The sequence below is a fragment of the Boleophthalmus pectinirostris genome, unplaced genomic scaffold (assembly GCF_026225935.1).
Source record: "Boleophthalmus pectinirostris isolate CB_2022bp ecotype Guang Dong unplaced genomic scaffold, ASM2622593v1 HiC_scaffold_10, whole genome shotgun sequence".
Classification (NCBI taxonomy): Eukaryota; Metazoa; Chordata; class Actinopteri; order Gobiiformes; family Gobiidae; genus Boleophthalmus; species Boleophthalmus pectinirostris.
The window spans coordinates 7,679,530-7,699,092 of NW_026570971.1; the positions used below are offsets into that span (position 1 = coordinate 7,679,530).

Consider the following 19,563-nt stretch of genomic DNA (forward strand, 5'->3'; position numbering starts at 1 on the left):
ATCTTATCACGCTTTGTTCATACCCTCTCCTCCGCAGATTATCCGATAGCGACGCGAGACTATTGTTTCTCCATATAGGCCCTTTGTCGTCGCCCGCCGCCTTACCTGGCAACGCGCGCCTCTCCCGAACGTTTAGGGGGAAGGCTAAAAACGTGACACATCATGAATCCAATTTCCCCGGGATTAAAGGCGAGCTGTCAGACCCCGCGTTGTCGCCAGATCTGACGGCGACGACCGACAAAGCGAAGACACTATCTCGAATCTCCCCCCTCACGTTTCTTTTAATTTGGCATTAGGCGCGGTAAGCAAAATCGCGAGCGGTTTCAGTTAGACGGGCAAGGAGGAAAAGTGTGGCGTTCCGTCGGGAGCAAAAGTCTATCAGGATCATTAAGAGACTGGTAACAAAAGTCTGCTCTACGGATAATTGCCGTTGACGCGTCGGAATATGTGTGAGGATTTTTGAGAGTGGATTTTTGTCTCATTAAAAGAAACCACCGACTAAGGAAAGATTTAATAAACTGTACTCCATTTTTTGTTTTGTTTTTGGCAGTGTAATGTTGCCGTTTCTTGGCACACGCAGCGTAAGCAAACTGTCCCTCAAGATTTGATGAGTAAATAATAGTTTAGGAGTCGAACATTAAGATAATGTGAATACAAATGCGTTCTCAGGTCCATTAGAAAGCCATACCACAAGAAAAAAAAACTCGATTTCGATTCCACGATGCTAATAAAAACACTCTTTCTTTAGACAATAGTATGATTTTCAACATTAAATAGTATAAATAGTACTTTCTTTTCTTTTTCCCTGTGGTCTTATATCTGTGTAATCCCTCAGTGGTCCAGGTACGTTCCATACTGGTCCATGTAGTGTTGTAGTCAAGACCGCACTAATCCAGACCGAAACCACAGGGTCCCAAGACCAAGACAAGACCGAGACCGAGACAAGGCCGAGACTTTTAAAGGCTGAGATTGAGACAAGATTGAGGCCACATCCCTTTGAGACGGAATCGAGACCATCTTTGTCATTTTATATATTTATTTGTAATTTATAGAGATTTTTTGGCACATTTATGTCAAAGTTTTTATAAATCTATTTCCATTTTGTCACTTGTCGAGTGTAAGGCTTCGAGATTGAGACGAGGCTGAGTCCAAGCGCCTTCAGGACTGAGACAAGCGTCTTCAAGACCGACGCAAGACAGATTCAAAGTGTTTTCAAGACCGAGACAAGACCGAGTCCAAGCATCTCCAAGACCGAGACAAGACCGAGTCCAAGCCCATTCAAGACCGAGACAAGACCGAGTCCAAGCCCATTCAAGACCGAGACAAGACCGAGTCCAAGCCCATTCAAGACCGAGACAAGACCGAGTCCAAGCCCATTCAAGACCGAGACAAAACAGAATCCAAGCACCTTCAAGACCAAGTCCAAGCGCCTTCAAGACCGAGACAAGACCGAGTCCAAGCCCATTCAAGACCGAGACAAGACCGAGTCCAAGCCCATTCAAGACCAAGACGAGTCCAAGCCCATTCAAGACCGAGACAAGACCGAGTCCAAGCCCATTCAAGACCGAGACAAGACCGAGTCCAAGCCCATTCAAGACCGAGACAAAACAGAATCCAAGCACCTTCAAGACCAAGTCCAAGCGCCTTCAAGACCGAGACAAGACCGAGTCCAAGCCCATTCAAGACCGAGACAAGACCGAGTCCAAGCCCATTCAAGACCGAGACAAACAGATCCAAGCACTTCAAACCAAGACCAAGAGACAAGACCGAGTCAAGCATCAGACCGAGACAAGACCGAGTCCAAGCCCATTCAAGACCGAGACAAGACCGAGTCCAAGCCCATTCAAGACCGAGACAAGACCGAGTCCAAACCCATTCAAGACCGAGACAAAACAGAATCCAAGCACCTTCAAGACCAAGTCCAAGCGCCTTCAAGACCGAGACAAGACCGAGTCCAAGCATTCAAGACAAGACCGAGTCCAAGACCAGACCGAGTCCAAACCCATTCAAGACCGAGACAAAACAGAATCAAGCACCTTCAAGACAAGTCCACTTCAAGAGACAAAACAGAGCCCAAGTGCCTTCAACCGAGTCCAAGCTTCAAACCAAGTCCAAACGCCTTCAAGACCGAGACAAGACCGAGTCCAAGCATCTTAAAGACTGAGACAAGACTGAGACTTTTAAAAGCGGAGACAGAGACAAGACCGAGGTCACGGCCCAACGAGACCAAATCGAGACAATTTTTGTCATTTTCTACTTTTATTTGTATTTTTGACACATATATATCAGTATTTTTATAAATGTATTTCCATTTTATCACTCGTCGACCGAGTCCAAGCGCCTTCAAGACCGAGACAAGACCGAGTCCAAACGCAGTCGAGTCTGAGACGAGACTAAGACAGCAGAAAAATGGTCTGGAGGCTGGTCTTGTTTTGGTATTTCCGATACTTTTGACAACCCTGGTGCTACACACAACAATCTGGTGTTTATTTTAGTTTTAGTGGTTTGAAGATACGAGGAGAACATCCAAACCTCGTACAGAAAAGCCAGATTTAGTCCTGTAAATGAACCCGGGACTATCTTGTTGTATCATTTTTTAATGTTTATTGTTTATAAGTTTCCATATTAATTTGTATATCTTGTGACAGCTCCATTAATGCTTTTATGAAATATTTTAAGCTGTTAAAGAACCATTTCTACATCTTTGCCCCGAGTCCCACTTAACCGCGATAACCCAACTTTTATTTGCAAACATTTTAAGACATCTATTTCCCAAACTCTCTAACTTAACCTTTTTTTCTCTTTGTAATTCCCCATAATTCTTCATTACAAATACTTTAGCTAATTAGCGGATTCCCCACTCTAAAGTTCACCTGTTTTAATTGGACTTTTATTGGCTCATTTGAGGTGGAAAGCCCTGTTAAAGCTCTCAGCGCTCCGCGGCGTCTCTGGAGTGCACTGCGGCGGGCTAATGGCACACTCTGCTGCCTGATTTGGCTCCGCTGCTCCATAATGAGGAGAGCTGATTGGTTTGAAGATGGAGCTGTGAAGATCATGTCTGCGAGTGGAGTTAGATGGAACAAGACTTCATGGAGGACAAACCTGTGCATAGTGAAACATGTTTGATCAAGGGCGTAGGTATTTGGGGAAGACAAAATAGTCCCTACTGGGGATGGGCATGATTAGTCGATTAATCGATAATTGATCATTAAGAATTTCATCGATTACGTTCATTTTAATCGACAAACCGAATGTAGGTTGCTGTGCGTAGCGTGACCAAACAGGTGTGTACATGTGTCTCTGCACTCAGAAGGAGCGAGACACAAACAGTCGGTCAGTCTGCAACGTACCGAAGTGCAAATGCGAACGATGTACAACGATGACTTGTACCAGAAATTCCACATTTTCCGTTGCGTTCGGGACAAGTGTGAGTCCATGTGCACAGTGTATAAAGCAGCACATATGTTTCTGTGTCCAGTGTGAAAAAGTTTTACCAGGTGAGAGTCGCGCAATGTCGATGACGAGTCCCCACCTCCCTCCCCCCGTACGGTGTCCTGGTTTTGACAAACGCAAATCTGGTCACACTAACCTGTATTCACCTGAGTCATGTCTTTTAATCCGACAGAAATTGAACCGCATCAGCGACACAAGAGCTGTAGTTTTATCTTCGCTTAGTTTATGCAAATTAGCGATGCGGTTTTAAGTTTTGTTTCTGTGAGAGTTGCGCAAAACTGAATTAAACACGTCAAACGGGCTGATGTGGCTCTAGAGTTTTTACGGTTTATATGTCGTAAAGTTGAATTTATTTATGCAGATTAGTAGTGCAGATAGTAATAATAATGATGATAATTTTAATATAAAAACGTTAATGATTAATCGATAATCGATTGTTAATTCTTCCGAACGATTGATTAAGAAAATTTCATCGAATGCCCATCCCTAGTCCCTACCAGTATTTTATTTTAATGAACAAAAATATAAATTTATTCCGATATTTTTCCAAACTCACCAGTATTAATTTAACATGTTTTAGTTCACATTTTGTTTATTTGACGTTCTGAGATCTATTCAGTGATATGACGACGGGTTACACAACGATGTCCCAATCACATTTTGTTGCCCCTGAGTTCGAGTCTAAGTCATTTGATTTTGAGTATCTGCCAATACTGAGTCCTGATCCGATACTTCTATAAAACATTATAAAATGAACTAAGAGCAAAGAATAAGATCCAGGATGTGTGGGGGATCAGACTATGTTGATTTCATATGTAGTATTTGGGCTGAACTTGTGAAAAATCAAATGTCTGGACGGACCTTCACCACCCGGAACCGACATTTCATGTTGAAAGTCAAGTTACAGTAATAACAATAGAACCGAGAACAACAGGCTGAAAAGGCGTTGATATGTTAACGTAACATATGAACAGTTATTCAGATAATTATAGCATAAACAAAAGAACATACGTTTACCAAACTCTCCATCTCACTCCAAATCATTACTGTAAATCCATTGACTTCTTCATCCTCTGTGTCACTTCTGCGCGACCTCCAGAGATAAACCATAGATCCATGATGTAAACAGAGCGCCCATTGCTCTTCTGTGTCGCTGTCGTCAGACTCAGCATCAGTTCCAGTTAGAATTATTCCGGCCTTTCTGAATCCCGACAGGATGGTTTCGGTGTCACTGAAGTCCAGGCTTTGTCGATCCATCCAGTGACTTCAGGAAAGTTGCATGGTGCATCCACTCTGTTGCCGTGAAGCTGTGTTCTCCATCCCCGCTTTCCTCCAGTCCCTCACAAGTTTCTCGCTCACTTCAAACTTTCTTTCTGCTGCTTGATTACCATTTTCAGCTGAATATTTCACCATTTGCAGTGAGACAACGGCTGTTTCTACAGGAAACATGCGCAGTAAAAGGTGAAGTGACAGTCGTACAGGAGTAACAGGAGCAGCAGATACTGGCACACAAGCCTAGAGCCTAGAGCCGCTTCAGTGTGAAAATTCGCCCTGGAGTATAAGTCACAGGAAACACCCAAACCATGAAGAAAAGTGCGACTTATACTCCAAAAAATAGGGTATGTAAAATCAAGTTTTCAAAAGCTGTAGTTAAGATGAATCCGTGTGTCATTTGTTCATTCGTTTTTCAATATAAAACTAAAAATAAGAAAACGACAAAAAAAGACAGTTTTCTTCATTATTTGTCTCCAAAACCAAAATGAAAAAACGGATAACGATTCGTTTTTTCAGTTTTCAATTTTGTGTTTAAATGAAGAATGGAAAAAATGGATAATGACTGTTTTCCGTTTACGTGACTTCCGTGACTGAGATGCCGAACTTTTACACTGCATACGGACTAAACCAGGACTGATCCAGGTCCGGGACCAGACCGGGACCAGACCGGAGGTTCAGAGCCCACGGCAGAGCTCCGGCGGAGGCTCGGAGTCAAAGCTCGGAGTCCGCCCTGGTCCTGCTCTGGTCCCGATCTGGTCCGGTCTGGTCCGGTCTGGTCCCGGTCTGGTCCCGCTCTGATCCCGGTGTGGTCCCGGACCTGGATCAGTCCTGGTTCAGTCCGTATGCAGTGTAAAAGTTCGGCATCTCAGTCACGGAAGTCACGTAAACGGAAAACGGCCGTTATCCGTTTTTTCCACTCTTCATTTAAACACAAAATCAAAAACTGAAAATAATGAAATAATGATGAAGAAAACAGTTGTTTTTTCATTTTCTTATTTTTGGTTTTATATTGAAAAACGAATGATACACGGATTAAGATGAAGTTTAAGATGTCGCCCATGCATGTTTGAGTAATCTTACAATCTCTCCTGGACTCTTCGAACCCTCCAATAACCTACAATAAAAGGAAACCTGGCGATCTAAATCTGCTCTGTGTTGGCAGTTTAATACCGCACACAAGTAAAACACCCCCGTCTTTAATGACATCTTAATAACAAATTCCCAAATTGTCCTAAAAGGTGATTAATCGAGCACGAAAAGAACAGCGCTCATGTCATCGCTCGCTCGGGTTTGACAGACAGCTCTCTCTCTCTCGCCCGCTGAACTATCAACCATCACGTTTCATATTTTATTAACCGCCCTATACGCTAATGAACATTAAACTCGCGGCATCCCCTCAGCAATTTGAAGCCAATTATTACAATTTGTTAAAAAGGCATGACTAATTAAAGAGGATATATAATTGAATTGAATTTTAATGCTCCCTTTTTCCTCATTACCTTTGTTGCCGGGGTTAAGATGAGACGCGACGTTGAGATTAGATATTCTCGGGCTAATTAAGACTCAAGATCTCCCGGGGAAGCGACGACGCCGGCCCTTTTTTTTTTTTTTTTTTTTTTTTTTTTTTTTTAATCAGGAGCCTATAGCAGCTACCGTTATTGTCAACCTTGGACCCCCCGCCTCGCGACTCGGGCTCCCAGGCAAGCCTCGCTCCCCCCAACGGGTTCCGCGCGATGACCTTTGGGGATGTCATTCGAAGAGATGGAGAAGTTCGCACGTTACGATTAAGCCGGCCGTAATTAAACACATGGAAGGAGGATTACGGAACGGAAGCGGTAATTCGCGATTATTTAAAAAAAATAATCCCAGATCGCGACGGCATCGCTGTCACAACCGGGCTTCGTCGGCCATAGGTCACCGTCGGCGCGTTAATGATTATGTCAATCAATTAACGCGGGTTTTTTCGCGAGACAGAGCGGGAATTGGAACGTCGTGTGAGAGTAAGAGGAGCGGAGTCGGACGGGGCTTTTCAGAAATGATGGAACAGACTTAGATTACACAGACAGGTATTAATAAGAATGTCACCGTGACGGGACGAGTGGAGATGAGACTCGGGGGTCGAGTTCTTAGACTTAGACTTGGACTTAGACAAACTTTGATCCAGAAGGGAAATAAGTTGCTCAGAATCATCACAGTATTATAATCAAATCAACAAAGAGAAAAAATATAAACGTTAATAATAAATTCTAAAAAATAAGTAGTAGAAATAGCAAGAAACTGGCGTCAAATAAGGCATAATTATATAAATGTAAATGTGAGTTGTTGTGCAGTTGTAGGGAGTATTATTGTTACATAAGAGTGAGTTGTTGTTGTCGTAGGGAGTATTATCTGTTACATCAGGGTGAGTTGTTGTTGTCGTAGGGAGTATTATCTGTTACATCAGGGTGAGTTGTTGTACTGTTGTAGGGAGTATTATATGTTACATAAGGGCGAGTTGTTGTACACTTGTAGGGAGTATTATCTGTTCCATATGGGTGAGTTGTTGTACTGTTGTAGGGAGCATTATTTGTTACATGAGGATGAGTTGTTATACACTTGTAAGGAGTATTATCTATTACATCAGGGTAAGTTGTACAGTTGTAGGGAGTATTATCTGTTACATAAGGGTGAGTTGTACAATTGTAGGGAGTATTATTTTATCTGTTACATAAGGGTGAGTTGTGCAGTTGTAGGGAGTATTATATGTTGCATAAGGGGGATTGTTGTACAATTGTAGGGAGTATTATCTGTTATGTAAAAGTGAGTTCTTGTGCATTTATAGGGAGTATTATTTGTCACATAAGAGTGAGTTGTACAGTTGTAGGGAGTATTATCTGATACATATATACACTATATGTTATGTGTTAGCAGTTAATACCCCATAGACATAAAATACCCCCAAACATCTACCTTAATAATCACTTACTGTATTTCATTTGTATTTTATCATTCAAAAGTGTTGTGTTTTTAATTTAATTTGTATTTTATGTTTTATAGGTTTGGATCCAGAGAAGCACTTGGGGAAATCTCTGGCCCAAATGCAGCCGTATCTCCACCAGGTCTGTTTTTTTTTTACGACAGTTTTTTTTTTTACGGACCGTCTACTCTCATAAGAACTCCACTAGACTAGACTGAAAGGTTGTATAGAGGATTTTCCAAGGAACGAGAAATCCAGCGACTGTTTGTCCTTTTTCAAATGTTGCGCATGCGTGAAACCACCCCCCCTCCCCTACAGCTCCTACGTAGAAACGCCTCCTCCCGCCTCCTCCTTACGCCAGAAACAGGTTTGTTTACAGCCGGTGAGCTGCACATGACTTGTAAACAACTAACTACAGTGTTGGTTAGGCAAGACGGAGAAGTGAGGAGCGGGGGGAGCGGGTGTGCGGACATTTCGTGCCCAGAGAAGTGAGGAGCAGGGAGAGAGGAGAGAGGAGAGGGGAGCGGTGCGCGGAGATTCCGTGCCCGGAGAAGTGAGGAGCAGGGGGAAGAGTGGATCGGGCAGCGGGGAGAGGAGCAGGAAAGGGGTGCAGAGAAGGTTGCGCGGAGATTCCGTGCGAATGAACTAGCTACAACACGCAGCAGCAAGCGGACTCTTTCTTTGCCTTGAAAATTACGTTTTCAGACATAGGATATCGCTTTCGTGTCCTGAAAAACGTTTGTCTAGCGCTTGGAAATAAAGTACGTTTTCATAATAAGCAGAAGTGACCTGTCCAGGAGTAATTTGTGGACCAGTGCGTTCAGTCTTTAGACCCTGCGTCTGCTTCAGTTGCGCCATCGCTGGAATGAATCTTCAAGAATCACCTTAGTTTGGCTTCGCTGCTTTTCCCCTTGTCTTCTTCTTTCAGCGACCTCAAAAACGGACTTTCTTTTGGGGCGAACTGCTCCTGGATTCTTGTCGCCATTGCAACAAACTTTGTGCGAACTGCGAGGAAGATATAGGTCAAAAAAAGCCGTTAAGAACTGTTGCGTTGGTGGAGTAAACAGCGTCTGTGCGTCTTGCGTCTGTGGACTGCGTGACAGTCGTACGTAAACCACGTACCGGCGGCGCGCAGGCAAGTCAGTTACACTAGAAACGTACTGAGATTGATTGACAGCCTGTCAGCTCACAGATAACGAGGCAGTGTCGTTATCTATTGGAAAATGTTTAGCCCCACCACGTCCAGAGTTGATGATTTTTATTCTCTTTTTTTTGGTCATCATAATTACAAGGCTACTGCACCTCTATAATCTATCATTGACAACTTGAAACAAAAAAAAATCCTCCATACAACCTTGAATCAAGTGCCACTATAAAGTACACGATATATTGACTACATTGACCTAACTGTACTTCCTGCTTTGTCCAGCTCTCGAAGAAGTACGGCGTCCATATTTGCGGCGAGGGGGGCGAGTACGAGACCTTCACCCTGGACTGCCCGCTGTTTAGAAGGAGGATCGTCATGTGAGTCCATTTACGCGCGCGCCAACGTGATCAGGCTCAACATTTGTGAATTTACCGTTTAGATATTTCATGGACGTGCCTTTAGTCGACCAAGATTTTCACGATTGAACCTCCTGTAGATGTAACTTCCTTCCTTCCTTCGCCGTGTTTGTGCAGTGACGAGATGGAGACGGTGATCCACTCGGCCGACGCCTTTGCTCCGGTCGGGTACCTGCGCTTCACCAAAATGCACACGGAGGATAAAGACGAGGTGAGTCCCGCTTCTGACAGAACTCAAAAATCCACACAATCGCAGTCAAAAATCGAACACTGTAAACTCAGGTAGAACAAAAAACATCGCTCCAGACAGGGCCAAGAAAATGAAAAAAAACAAAACAATTTTCTTCATTATTTGTCTCCAAAATGAAAATGAAAATGGATAACAATTAGTTTTTTCAGTTTTGGATTTTGTGTTTAAATGTGTAATGGAAAAAAACGGATAACGGATGTTTTCAGTTTCCGTGACTTAAACTGCGATGCCGGACTGAACCAGGACTGATTCAGGACTAAAATAAGACTAAACCAGGACTAAACCATTTTCAGTCCTGGTCTGGTCCCAGTCTCAGTCCTGGTCTGGTCCTGGTCTCAGTCCTGGTCTGGTCCTGGTCTCAGTCCCGGTCTGGTCCTGGTCTCTGTCCTGGTCTAGTCTCGGTGTCAGTCCCAGTCTGGTCCCGGTCTCAGTCCCGGTCTGGTCCTGGTCTGGTCCCAATCTCAGTCCCAGTCTGGTCCTGGTCTAGTCTTGGTGTCAGTCCCAGTCTGGTCCCGGTCTCAGTCCCGGTCTGGTCCTGGTCTCAGTCCTGGTCTCTGTCCTGGTCTAGTCTCGGTGTCAGTCCCAGTCTGGTCCCGGTCTCAGTCCCGGTCTGGTCCTGGTCTGGTCCCAATCTCAGTCCCAGTCTGGTCCTGGTCTAGTCTCAGTGTCAGTCCCAGTCTGGTCCCGGTCTCAGTCCCGGTCTGGTCCTGGTCTCAGTCCTGGTCTCTGTCCTGGTCTAGTCTCGGTGTCAGTCCCAGTCTGGTCCCGGTCTCAGTCCCGGTCTGGTCCCAATCTCAGTCTCAGTCCCGGTCTGGTCCTGGTCTGGTCCCGGTCTCAATCACGATCTGGTCCCAGTCTGGTCCTGGCCTCAGTCATGGTCTCAGTCCCGGTCTGGTCCCAATCTGGTCCCGGTCTCAGTCCTGGTCTCAGGCCCAGTCTCAGCCCCAGTCTGGTCCCGGTCTGGACCTGGTCCGGTCCCGGTCTGGACCTGGTCTCGGTCCCGGTCTGGACCTGGTCTCGGTCCCGGTCTGGTCCCGGTCTGGCCCCAGTGTCGGTCCCAGTGTCGGTCCCAGTGTCGGTCCGGTCTGGTCCTGGTCTGGTCCCAATCTCAGTCCCAGTCTGGTCCTGGTCTAGTCTCGGTGTCAGTCCCAGTCTGGTCCCGGTCTCAGTCCCGGTCTGGTCCCAATCTCAGTCTCAGTCCCGGTCTGGTCCTGGTCTGGTCCCGGTCTCAATCACGATCTGGTCCCAGTCTGGTCCTGGCCTCAGTCATGGTCTCAGTCCCGGTCTGGTCCCAATCTGGTCCCGGTCTCAGTCCTGGTCTCAGTCCCGGTCTCAGTCCTGGTCTCAGGCCCAGTCTCAGCCCCAGTCTGGTCCCGGTCTGGACCTGGTCTCGGTCCCGGTCTGGTCCCGGTCTGGCCCCAGTGTCGGTCCCAGTGTCGGTCCCGGTCTGGTCCCGGTCTGGTCCCGGTGTCGGTCCCAGTGTCGGTCCCGGTCTGGTCCCTGTCTGGTCCCAGTGTCGGTCCCGGTCTGGTCCCGGTCTGGCCCCAGTGTCGGTCCCGATCTGGTCCCGGTATCGTCTTGGTGTCTGTCCCAGTCTGGTTCCAGTCTGGTCGCGGTCTGGCCCTGGTGCTGGTCCCAGTCTGGTTCCGGTGTCGGTCCAGGGCTGATCCTGGTCTGGTCCCGGTCTGGTCCCACTCTCAGTCCTGGTCTCAGTCCTGGTCTGGTCCCGGTCTGGTTCTGGTCTGATCCCGGACCTGGTTTAGTCCTGGTTCAGTCCGTTTCCGGCATCACAGTTTAAGTCAAACGGCCGTTATCAGTTTTTTCCATTTTTCATTTAAACACAAAATCAAAAACTGAAAAAACAAATCATTAAACATTTTTCCAGTTTGGTTTTGGAGACAAATAATGAAGAAACTAGTTGTTTATTTTTGGTTTTATTTTGCAAAACAAATAAACGAATTCATGGATTATCTTCTAACGTGCAAGTCTTTGTATCTTTTATTAAATCGTTTTAGATCAATATTTGATAAAATTATAACTCAACCACAGTAAGTCACACAGAACCCAAAAGTAAAAACTCGCCTTTCACACAATCAATGTCGCCCGATGCCCGATCCCGATGAAAACTCTTCGCTTTGGGCTTTTAAACCGAAAGAAAAAAAACAACAACACACAAACACAAAAAAGACCAGACGCCTTCAGTCCTGTAACTCTGTAGATCTGTGGTCTCGGGCTGCGCTTCCTGCGGCTTTTTCCGGCCTCCATCACCCCCCCTCCTCTTCCCTCTTCCCTCTTCCTCCCTCCTCCCTCGGCCGCAATATTCGCCGCCGCCCCCAAACGAGCCCCGGATTAATAAACACGTCCGCTCGCATTAGGGGAGCTCTGCGTTCAGGTAGCTGGCTAAGCACTGGGGCGGCAGCTGAGCGAGGCTTCATCAAAAAGCGACGCCGGGGAACTTTCCTACACGACCGCGCGCGCTCGAGTTTATAATGGTAATATTATCGTCAATTAAACGTCGGGCTAATTTGCGCTCTTAATTACGCCGCTATTAACTGTCCGCGTTAATAAGAACAGAAGCGGCGCGGTGACGGATGCGTCTGAGGCCTCGCCGCGATTCCAGACGCCGCGGATTTGTTTTGAAATTTCATACGCGTTATAAATATTTGAAATGGCCCCGCTTTGTTATTTTGTTAATTTTCTGCGGTTTGTCAAACGCGGTCGGATGAAAGATCTCGCCGCTTCGTCATTGCAGTCGCAGCCATGTTAATTATTTTCTCGTCGATTAATCAGCGATTGTTTATTATGATTGGTCGACTGTTTTGTAAATCTCTTTATAGAAAATCTGACTCACGGCTGACCGATTTGCAAAGTTTTCCGCAGTGGTATAATATGCGGCGTAATAATTCAATCATTTCTTTAAACTTTTCAGTGCGGCTTTAAACATTTCTGGCTTCACGGAGATCAAACCAGACCAGATCGAGTTACAGGTCAGATCTGTGGAGAGGCGACCCCGCTCACAGTCAGAATTTCTGTTTTTCTTGGTATTTTTTGAGCCATAAAACCACCCGTTTAAAGTCGTACTGTGGAACATTTCAGGCAGAGCAGTGACATCTCTGCTGAAACACGCAGGTGACCGATCCTCCACCAGAAAAGTTTCACAATGCACCTTTAAAGACCGAGTATTATCTATTAAAATCTACTTTTTTGAAGCTCTCTACCATGTGATAACCTGGTTGGACCTCAAATGAAACAGAAAACCAAAGTTCTTGTAGAGGTGCAAATGCAAGGAACAGCAAAATAAACAATGTTATAAAAGTGCCAAAATGCAAAGTACACTCAGATGGCCTATGTCCAAAAGCTTTCTTATTTTTAAATAACGTTTTGGGGAAAAAAAAAAAAAATCTCTGAAAATTTGACGAAAGCTTTTTTTTGCCAAAACGTTATTTTAAAAATAAAAGTGCTTTTGGACATGGGCCATCTGAGTGTGCTCTGCATTTTCAGTAAAGTACTCAGTCCTCAGTAAAAAGTACTTGTAACGCCAAACCCTTTTTAAACAATGAGAAAAGCAGCGTATTTACTGGTCAGTCTTCGTTCCTCCCCTCACCTATGGTCATGAGCTCTGGGTAGTGACCGAAAGGACGAGATCGCGGATACAAGCGGCCGAAATGAGTTTCCTCCGCGCGGTGTCTGTGTGCTCCCTTAAGGGTCGTTCACACCAAAGCGTCAAAGCGTCCAGTTTCTATGTAAAGTCTATGTGGACGCGCGACTAGAGCGTCCTGCGTTTTTGAGGAGCGTCTTCTGCGTCAGCGCGGCGCGAATCTGGCGTCAACATGGCGCGTCTTGAGCATTTAGACGAGCGTCCAAGGCATCAGCGTCAAGAAGCTGAAAATGCTGAACCTTTCGCGTCAGACACGCCGCGTCGACCAATCAGGGACGAGTATCCAGTGACGCAGCGACGTTATTATCAGGAAGAAAAACCCGAGAACCAGAGACACAAACATGAGCGGAGAATAAATATATACGCCACAATCACCAAGACGATCGCGAGGACTACACCAGGACCGGACCAGGACTAAACTGGGACTAAACCAGGACTAGACCGGGACTAAACAAGGACTAGACCGGGACTAAACAAGGACTAGACCGGGAATAGACCGGGACTAAACCAGGACTAGACCTTGATTAGACCGGAACTAGACCAGAACTAGACCGGGACTAAACCAGGACTAAACCAGGACTAGACCAGGACTGATCCAGTGTCATTAGCGGAGTATAAATATATGTACGCTGTAGTCGTCGACCCGATCTCCTCCTCTGATATTTTATGTCATAAAAACACTCTGTCAGTCTGGTCTGACATTGTTTCGGGAAAAGAGCGGGACCGGGCTCTTGTTTTCAGGGCAATGGACACGCGTCAGGTATTTTTCTCCCTTTCGTCCACGGCGTCAAAGACACGCGTCGGGGGCGTCTAAACTCAAATGCAAAGGCGTCCAAATAGAGGCGCCAAGGCGTTTTTTGACGCTTTGGTGTGAACAGCCCTTTAGAGATAGAGTGAGGACCTCAGTCACACGGGAGGAGCTCGGAGTAGAGCCGCTGCTCCTCCACGCCGAGAGGAGCAGTTGAGGTGGCTCAGGCATCTGTTGTGGATGCTTCCTGGGCGCCTTCCTCGGGAGGTGTTCCGGGCATGTCCCGCCGGAAGGAGGCCCCAGGGAAAACCCAGGACACGCTGGACGGACTATGTCTCCGGGCTGGTCTGGGAACACCTCTGGGTCCACCTGGAGGAGCTGGAGGACGTGTCTGCGGTGAAGGAAGTCTGGGAGTCCCTGGTTAGACTGCTGCCCCTGAGACCCAGCCCTGGATAAGCGGAAGAAAATGGATGAATTTATGGACTTACTGTATATATAAGATACAAAATATAAATTTAAACAAACAAAATTTCATGCATAATTCATTCATTCCAGAGCTCCATATCTTTCAAAACATAACGCTTTATACTTGTTTTTTTAAAGGCTTCTATAGTGTTCCATGTACTAATTTCACGTTTTGAATGAAGTAAATACAGATAAGTGGGTGGGGAAAGGACCTAGATGACAACAAGAACTTACTCAAACACGCATGAATCAATCAGAAATACAACAAAACTAATATTTTTTCATGTTATGTCCCATTTAAAATCCTGAATAAAACATAGGGACAGTGTGTATGCATGTATGCTTATGACTCACTGCACCGGGGACAGCGATGGACACAAAACATACCCCCCGCTCCCTGCCTGACCCCGCAGCCTCTCGCCCTCCAGCTACATATTTTACCCCCCCACTCCGCCCAGACGAGCACGGGCGGGCGGCGGGCGAGGGTGGGGGGGGACCAGGGGAGAACCAGCCCCGCTCCGGCCTGCTCAAACGCTTCTCGTCAGCCTGACAGATCCGCAGTGACACCCCTCTCCGGTAGCAGAGCGCCGGGGCTGCTGCCGGGTAGGGGGCCAGTAGTGGTGGTGGTGGTGGTGGTAGCGGTGGTGGCGGCGGGGGGGGGTAGGACCGCCATCATTTGCCCTCACGTTAATGCTAGTCAAGCTATTTTTCCGTGCCCGCGCCGGGAGAAGAGAGGGGCTAGAGTGTAATTAATTTGATTACCATACGGCGTAATGCGGTTGACAGCAGACGGGGGGGGGCAAGCGAATGTGAAAGATGTATTCAAATGTGATGCCCAGCAGGTTTGGCAGGTAATATGTCCGGCCTTGAGAGAGCGATTTGTTATTTAAAGAACAAAAAAAAAAAAGAAAGAAATGTTAGTCAGTGGGAAGAAGAGGCAAACAGGCACGTGGCATCGCCGAGTTTTGACTGACAGGCGGCATGATTGGATCTGCAATAGCGGAGAACAGCGCTCCCCTTTCGCCTAAACCCTGAATACGTTAGCATGTTGTTTCATATTCATTCACCTTCAAGTTGTCTGAAGTCGTGTCGCTAAATGCCGGCTTTGTTGGTTCATGTTCTAGCCTTGTATGAGCTCAAGATTTCAGATGGAGGGCAGTGATTCATTTACCTGGCTCATGGATTGATCTGTAGCTCTGAAGTGAGTTCTACACATGGTCAATCTGGAACAGCTCCCACTGAAAGAGATCGGAAAACGTGCAATGTCATGACAACTATTTGAATGTAACTGGTCGAAGTGTGACAACAGCGGAACAAGTCAAACTAGAAAAGCACTCAGAGAGCGCAGACCTCCGCCAAGGACCACCCCCATTTTTTATATAAATTGCGATAAAATCAGTCTTCTGGATCAGATCCGGATCAGCCTTTGGAATATGAAAGAGGATCCCATTGTCCATCCCTGAGTCAAATTTCAAAATATTGAGAAACTAAATTTTTGGCCCCATTTACCACAATGTTAACTAAAATTTCAAAGTGATCCAGAATCCAGGATTTCTTCCGGATCAGCCCCAAAATGAAATCAGTTCTTCCTTTTCACATTTCCAACAAATTCTGAAAATTTAATCAAAATCGGTCCATAACTTTTTGAGTTATGTTGCTAACAGACAAACAAACAAACAAACAAACAGACAAACGCCGGCAAAAACATAACCTCCTTCTGAGAGAAAAGTGCAGACATCTTCCCTGTCCACAAATGCACAAAGCGCTTCCCTCTTGTACGTTTTTCACAAGCAAAAAAAAACCTTTTCGCTAAAATAAACTGAAGTAACTCAGTGTCGCCATTTTAGTTTTGGTTAGTTTGTTTTGATTAATTGAAAGGTTGAAATATTGTGAGGTTGTGAAGCCAAAATATGTGTATTCTTTGTATTTAAATGTACAGTGTGTAACTTTCTGGAGGTGGTTTGTAGAGGTGTGCAAAAATATTGAATGTAATGATACAGTATTGATATCGCGGGCTGCTGTATCGATATTTTACTAAATTATTTTGTTACAGCGCTACAGTTTTGGTAGCCAGGCTCGTGCCACCTATTGTCTCCGCTCAATTTCATTTCTCTCCAGCGACTAGGTCAGGAATCAGAATCCACTAGATGGAAGAGCCATACATTCTGTGTTGGCAACGATTCCCGAGATCGAGGATTTAAAACCGGAATAAAGAGAATGTTTGGTGAATTTTATCAAGGGGAAAGATGTTATTGCCCTTCTTCCTACGGGATTTGGTTTGCATTACATATGTCGCAACCAAAAAAAAAGCACCTGCCTATTGTCGAGCGAACGAATCCTAATGCTGCGAGGTCACACTGTTTCCACGAAGTAAAACCGTCTGATTAATCAGGCTACACATTTGTTGCTTGTTCAGATTAAGGAAACGTTTTTTTTATGCCTCACATTGCCACACCCTATTTAAGACGGCCACCTGAGCTCTCATTCTGTCTGCCTGACAAAGGCCTAGTGCCGAAACGATGCACAGTTTGTCCTAATAAATCTCACTATTTGCAAGTAAGACAGTGTGTGGGATTTTTCTCCTCCGATGCACCTCCGATCTCTAGTAATTGATGTGCGAAGTTCTCATTCTTTTTTTTTTTTATGCCGCACATTTGATATTTTCACAGTTTTAAGGATTAAAATGTGTGTTTTTCATTTTAACTTTGCATAAAAAGTGGATTAACAAAGACTTTTAGTGTCACAGCCATGATTTAGCCTTTGGGTCCGGTCAAGCAGAAGTAAACAGCAAGGCCAAAAATTCAAGTTAATGCATCTGATATAAAAATGTATTCAACAGATACATATGTACTCTAGTTTATGAAACTGTTGACCTTTTTTCTGTACCATTTTTGGTTCTAAAGTTACATACGTTTTAAACAGACCATGTATGAAACATGGAACAAAAATTATTTCCCAAATTTCAAAGACCCAAAAATCATGTCAATAAATGGATGTATTTCATCATATCTTGTGTTATTTGATTTTTTTTTTGTTGTGTAATGTATTTAAAATGATAAAAATTTGCTTGGAAGGACTGACATATTTTATAGAAATAGTTTCCTTTCATTTTGAAGTAATATTAAAGTATTCGGAAGAAAAAAGCTGATAAATTATGCAAAATCATGCACCTTCTACTTGCTCGCACAATTTTCCCTCCGTTACCATGACCTTTCTTAATAAAAAATCTCATTACTCAAAAAGTAAGAGGTTTTTCAACCTAATCTTGTACCATATGGTAGAAAACTATATGAAGCAAATATTCAAACCAGTTTGTTAAGTTTGTAAGTGAGAACCAAGAGTTATCACTGTTTGTATTTATTGCCCAAAAAGTGCTGCATATTTCATTCCCTCCGTTACCGACATGAGTTTTTAAAATTTTTTGTCAACAACTTGAAAGAATATCACAGGTTTAACTTGACCCTGTTGGAGTGTAACTCTTTCCTACATTCTGATACTTTACTTATTTCAATAGTCCCTCTAGTTTCTGAATAAGAGACATTTGAATGTAAAAAATCTGCCTGTTTCCCTCCGTTACCGCTTGACCGGACCCCTTTATTTTTTATTGAACCGTATTGAATCGATTTGAAATATATTGTATCGAATTGAAAGTGCACTGTATCGTATCGGCAACTTCTTAATGACACCCAGCCCTAGTGGTACATCACCTGCATGACTCAGTGGAAATAGAATGTTAAAAAAAAAACTTAGTTCTGGACACTCTGCTTGGATATAGTGAAGTTTTATGCCGTACTGTGGAAAATTATAGCCAAAGAACAACATCTCCATGGAAACAAGCAGGCCAAATAGGAGTCAGGTTTGTGGAGATGAACATTTTTGAGCTGTTTTTCAGCGCAATAAACACAACCAAATTGACCAAAAACTTTTATTTTAGTCGAAGTTGCGCATTATGGTTTTAAAAAAATGCCCTTCAAAAACGTCTCTCATCCATGTACACGGCCTCCTGCCCTCCATTTGAAACGTTCACGTCAAATTCAGCGCCGCGCCGCGCCCTCCTCTGACCCGTCCTCCATCTCATTCCGCGCAGACCCTTTTAGAACTGTACCGCGCCACATTATCATGCACCGTTTTGTCTGTCTTAGCTGGGCATTTGGCCTCATGTATTCCCCGTGGTGATTTTTATTTACCCCCCCTCCCTCCCTCCCTCCCTCCACAGAACAGCGTGGCCAGCGTTTTGCCCCGTGGTGCTTGTCCTTGCCGGAGCTTCATTGACAGGATGACGGAGGAGGAGGAATGCGCTGATCAAGCCCAAGACGAGCCCCCGGAATCTCCATCAGCGGGTGACCCCAGCTGTCAGAGGGGCCGCGGTGAGACGTGTTTGTGTGTGTGCGCGCGGGGGCTGTTTGGTGCGGACGTGAATAAAGCGTGCATATTTACAGCCCGCGCGAGAGGAGGAGGGGGGCGGCGCCGACGCTGTACCCCGGTCCGGTGTCGCTCGGCCGGGCGGTGACGGCTTGACGTGCGCTGTCAGGTCCTGCTGCTGATTTGTGACAGGCTGAATTCATTTGTCCTTTGACGTAAACTGCATATGCATTTGGATTAGAGACGCGAAACAACAAAAAGCACGTTCAGAAAATCTCCAGCTGAAGGAAACCCCAAACACTTACATCTGTGAACTACGGCTCCTCAAACTTTCTGAGGCCAGGGAGTTTCCCAAGGACCCGGGTCGTCCTTCAACATTATCATAAAATTCAGTTTAAATCATCTTTATAAACATATTTGGATTGGAAATATTCGTGATCAATCCGTGTATCATTCGTTCATTAGTTTTTCAATATAAAACCAAAAATAAGAAAACAAAAAACCCAACTATTTTCTTCATTATTTGTCTCCAAAACCAAAACGAAAAAACGGATAATGACCATTTCCCATTTCCGTGACTTAAACTGCGATGTCGGACTGAACCAGGACTGAATCAGGACTAAAACAGGTCCGGCACCAGACCACAACCAGACCGGGACTGAGAACATGACTTAGACCGGGGCCAGACCAGGACTGAGTCTGGGACCAGACTGGGACTGAGACCAGGATTGAGACCTGGAACAGGACCAGGACTGAGACTGGGACTGAGACCAGGACCAGACTAGGACTGAAAACAGTTCAGTCCTGGTTCAGTCCGGCATTGCAGTTTAAGT

The 19,563-nt window shown here is 45.2% G+C and overlaps 1 protein-coding gene across 1 annotated transcript in view; it reads left to right on the plus strand.

Annotated features, from left to right (window-relative positions):
• The window catches only part of dph6 (diphthamine biosynthesis 6), a 245,266-nt gene that overhangs the window by 126,899 nt on the left and 98,804 nt on the right, over positions 1–19,563 (plus strand). Inside the window, 4 exon segments of the mRNA XM_055157802.1 lie at positions 7,765–7,826; positions 9,114–9,208; positions 9,365–9,458; positions 18,585–18,735. Coding sequence (XP_055013777.1) covers positions 7,765–7,826; positions 9,114–9,208; positions 9,365–9,458; positions 18,585–18,735 — 402 coding nt within the window.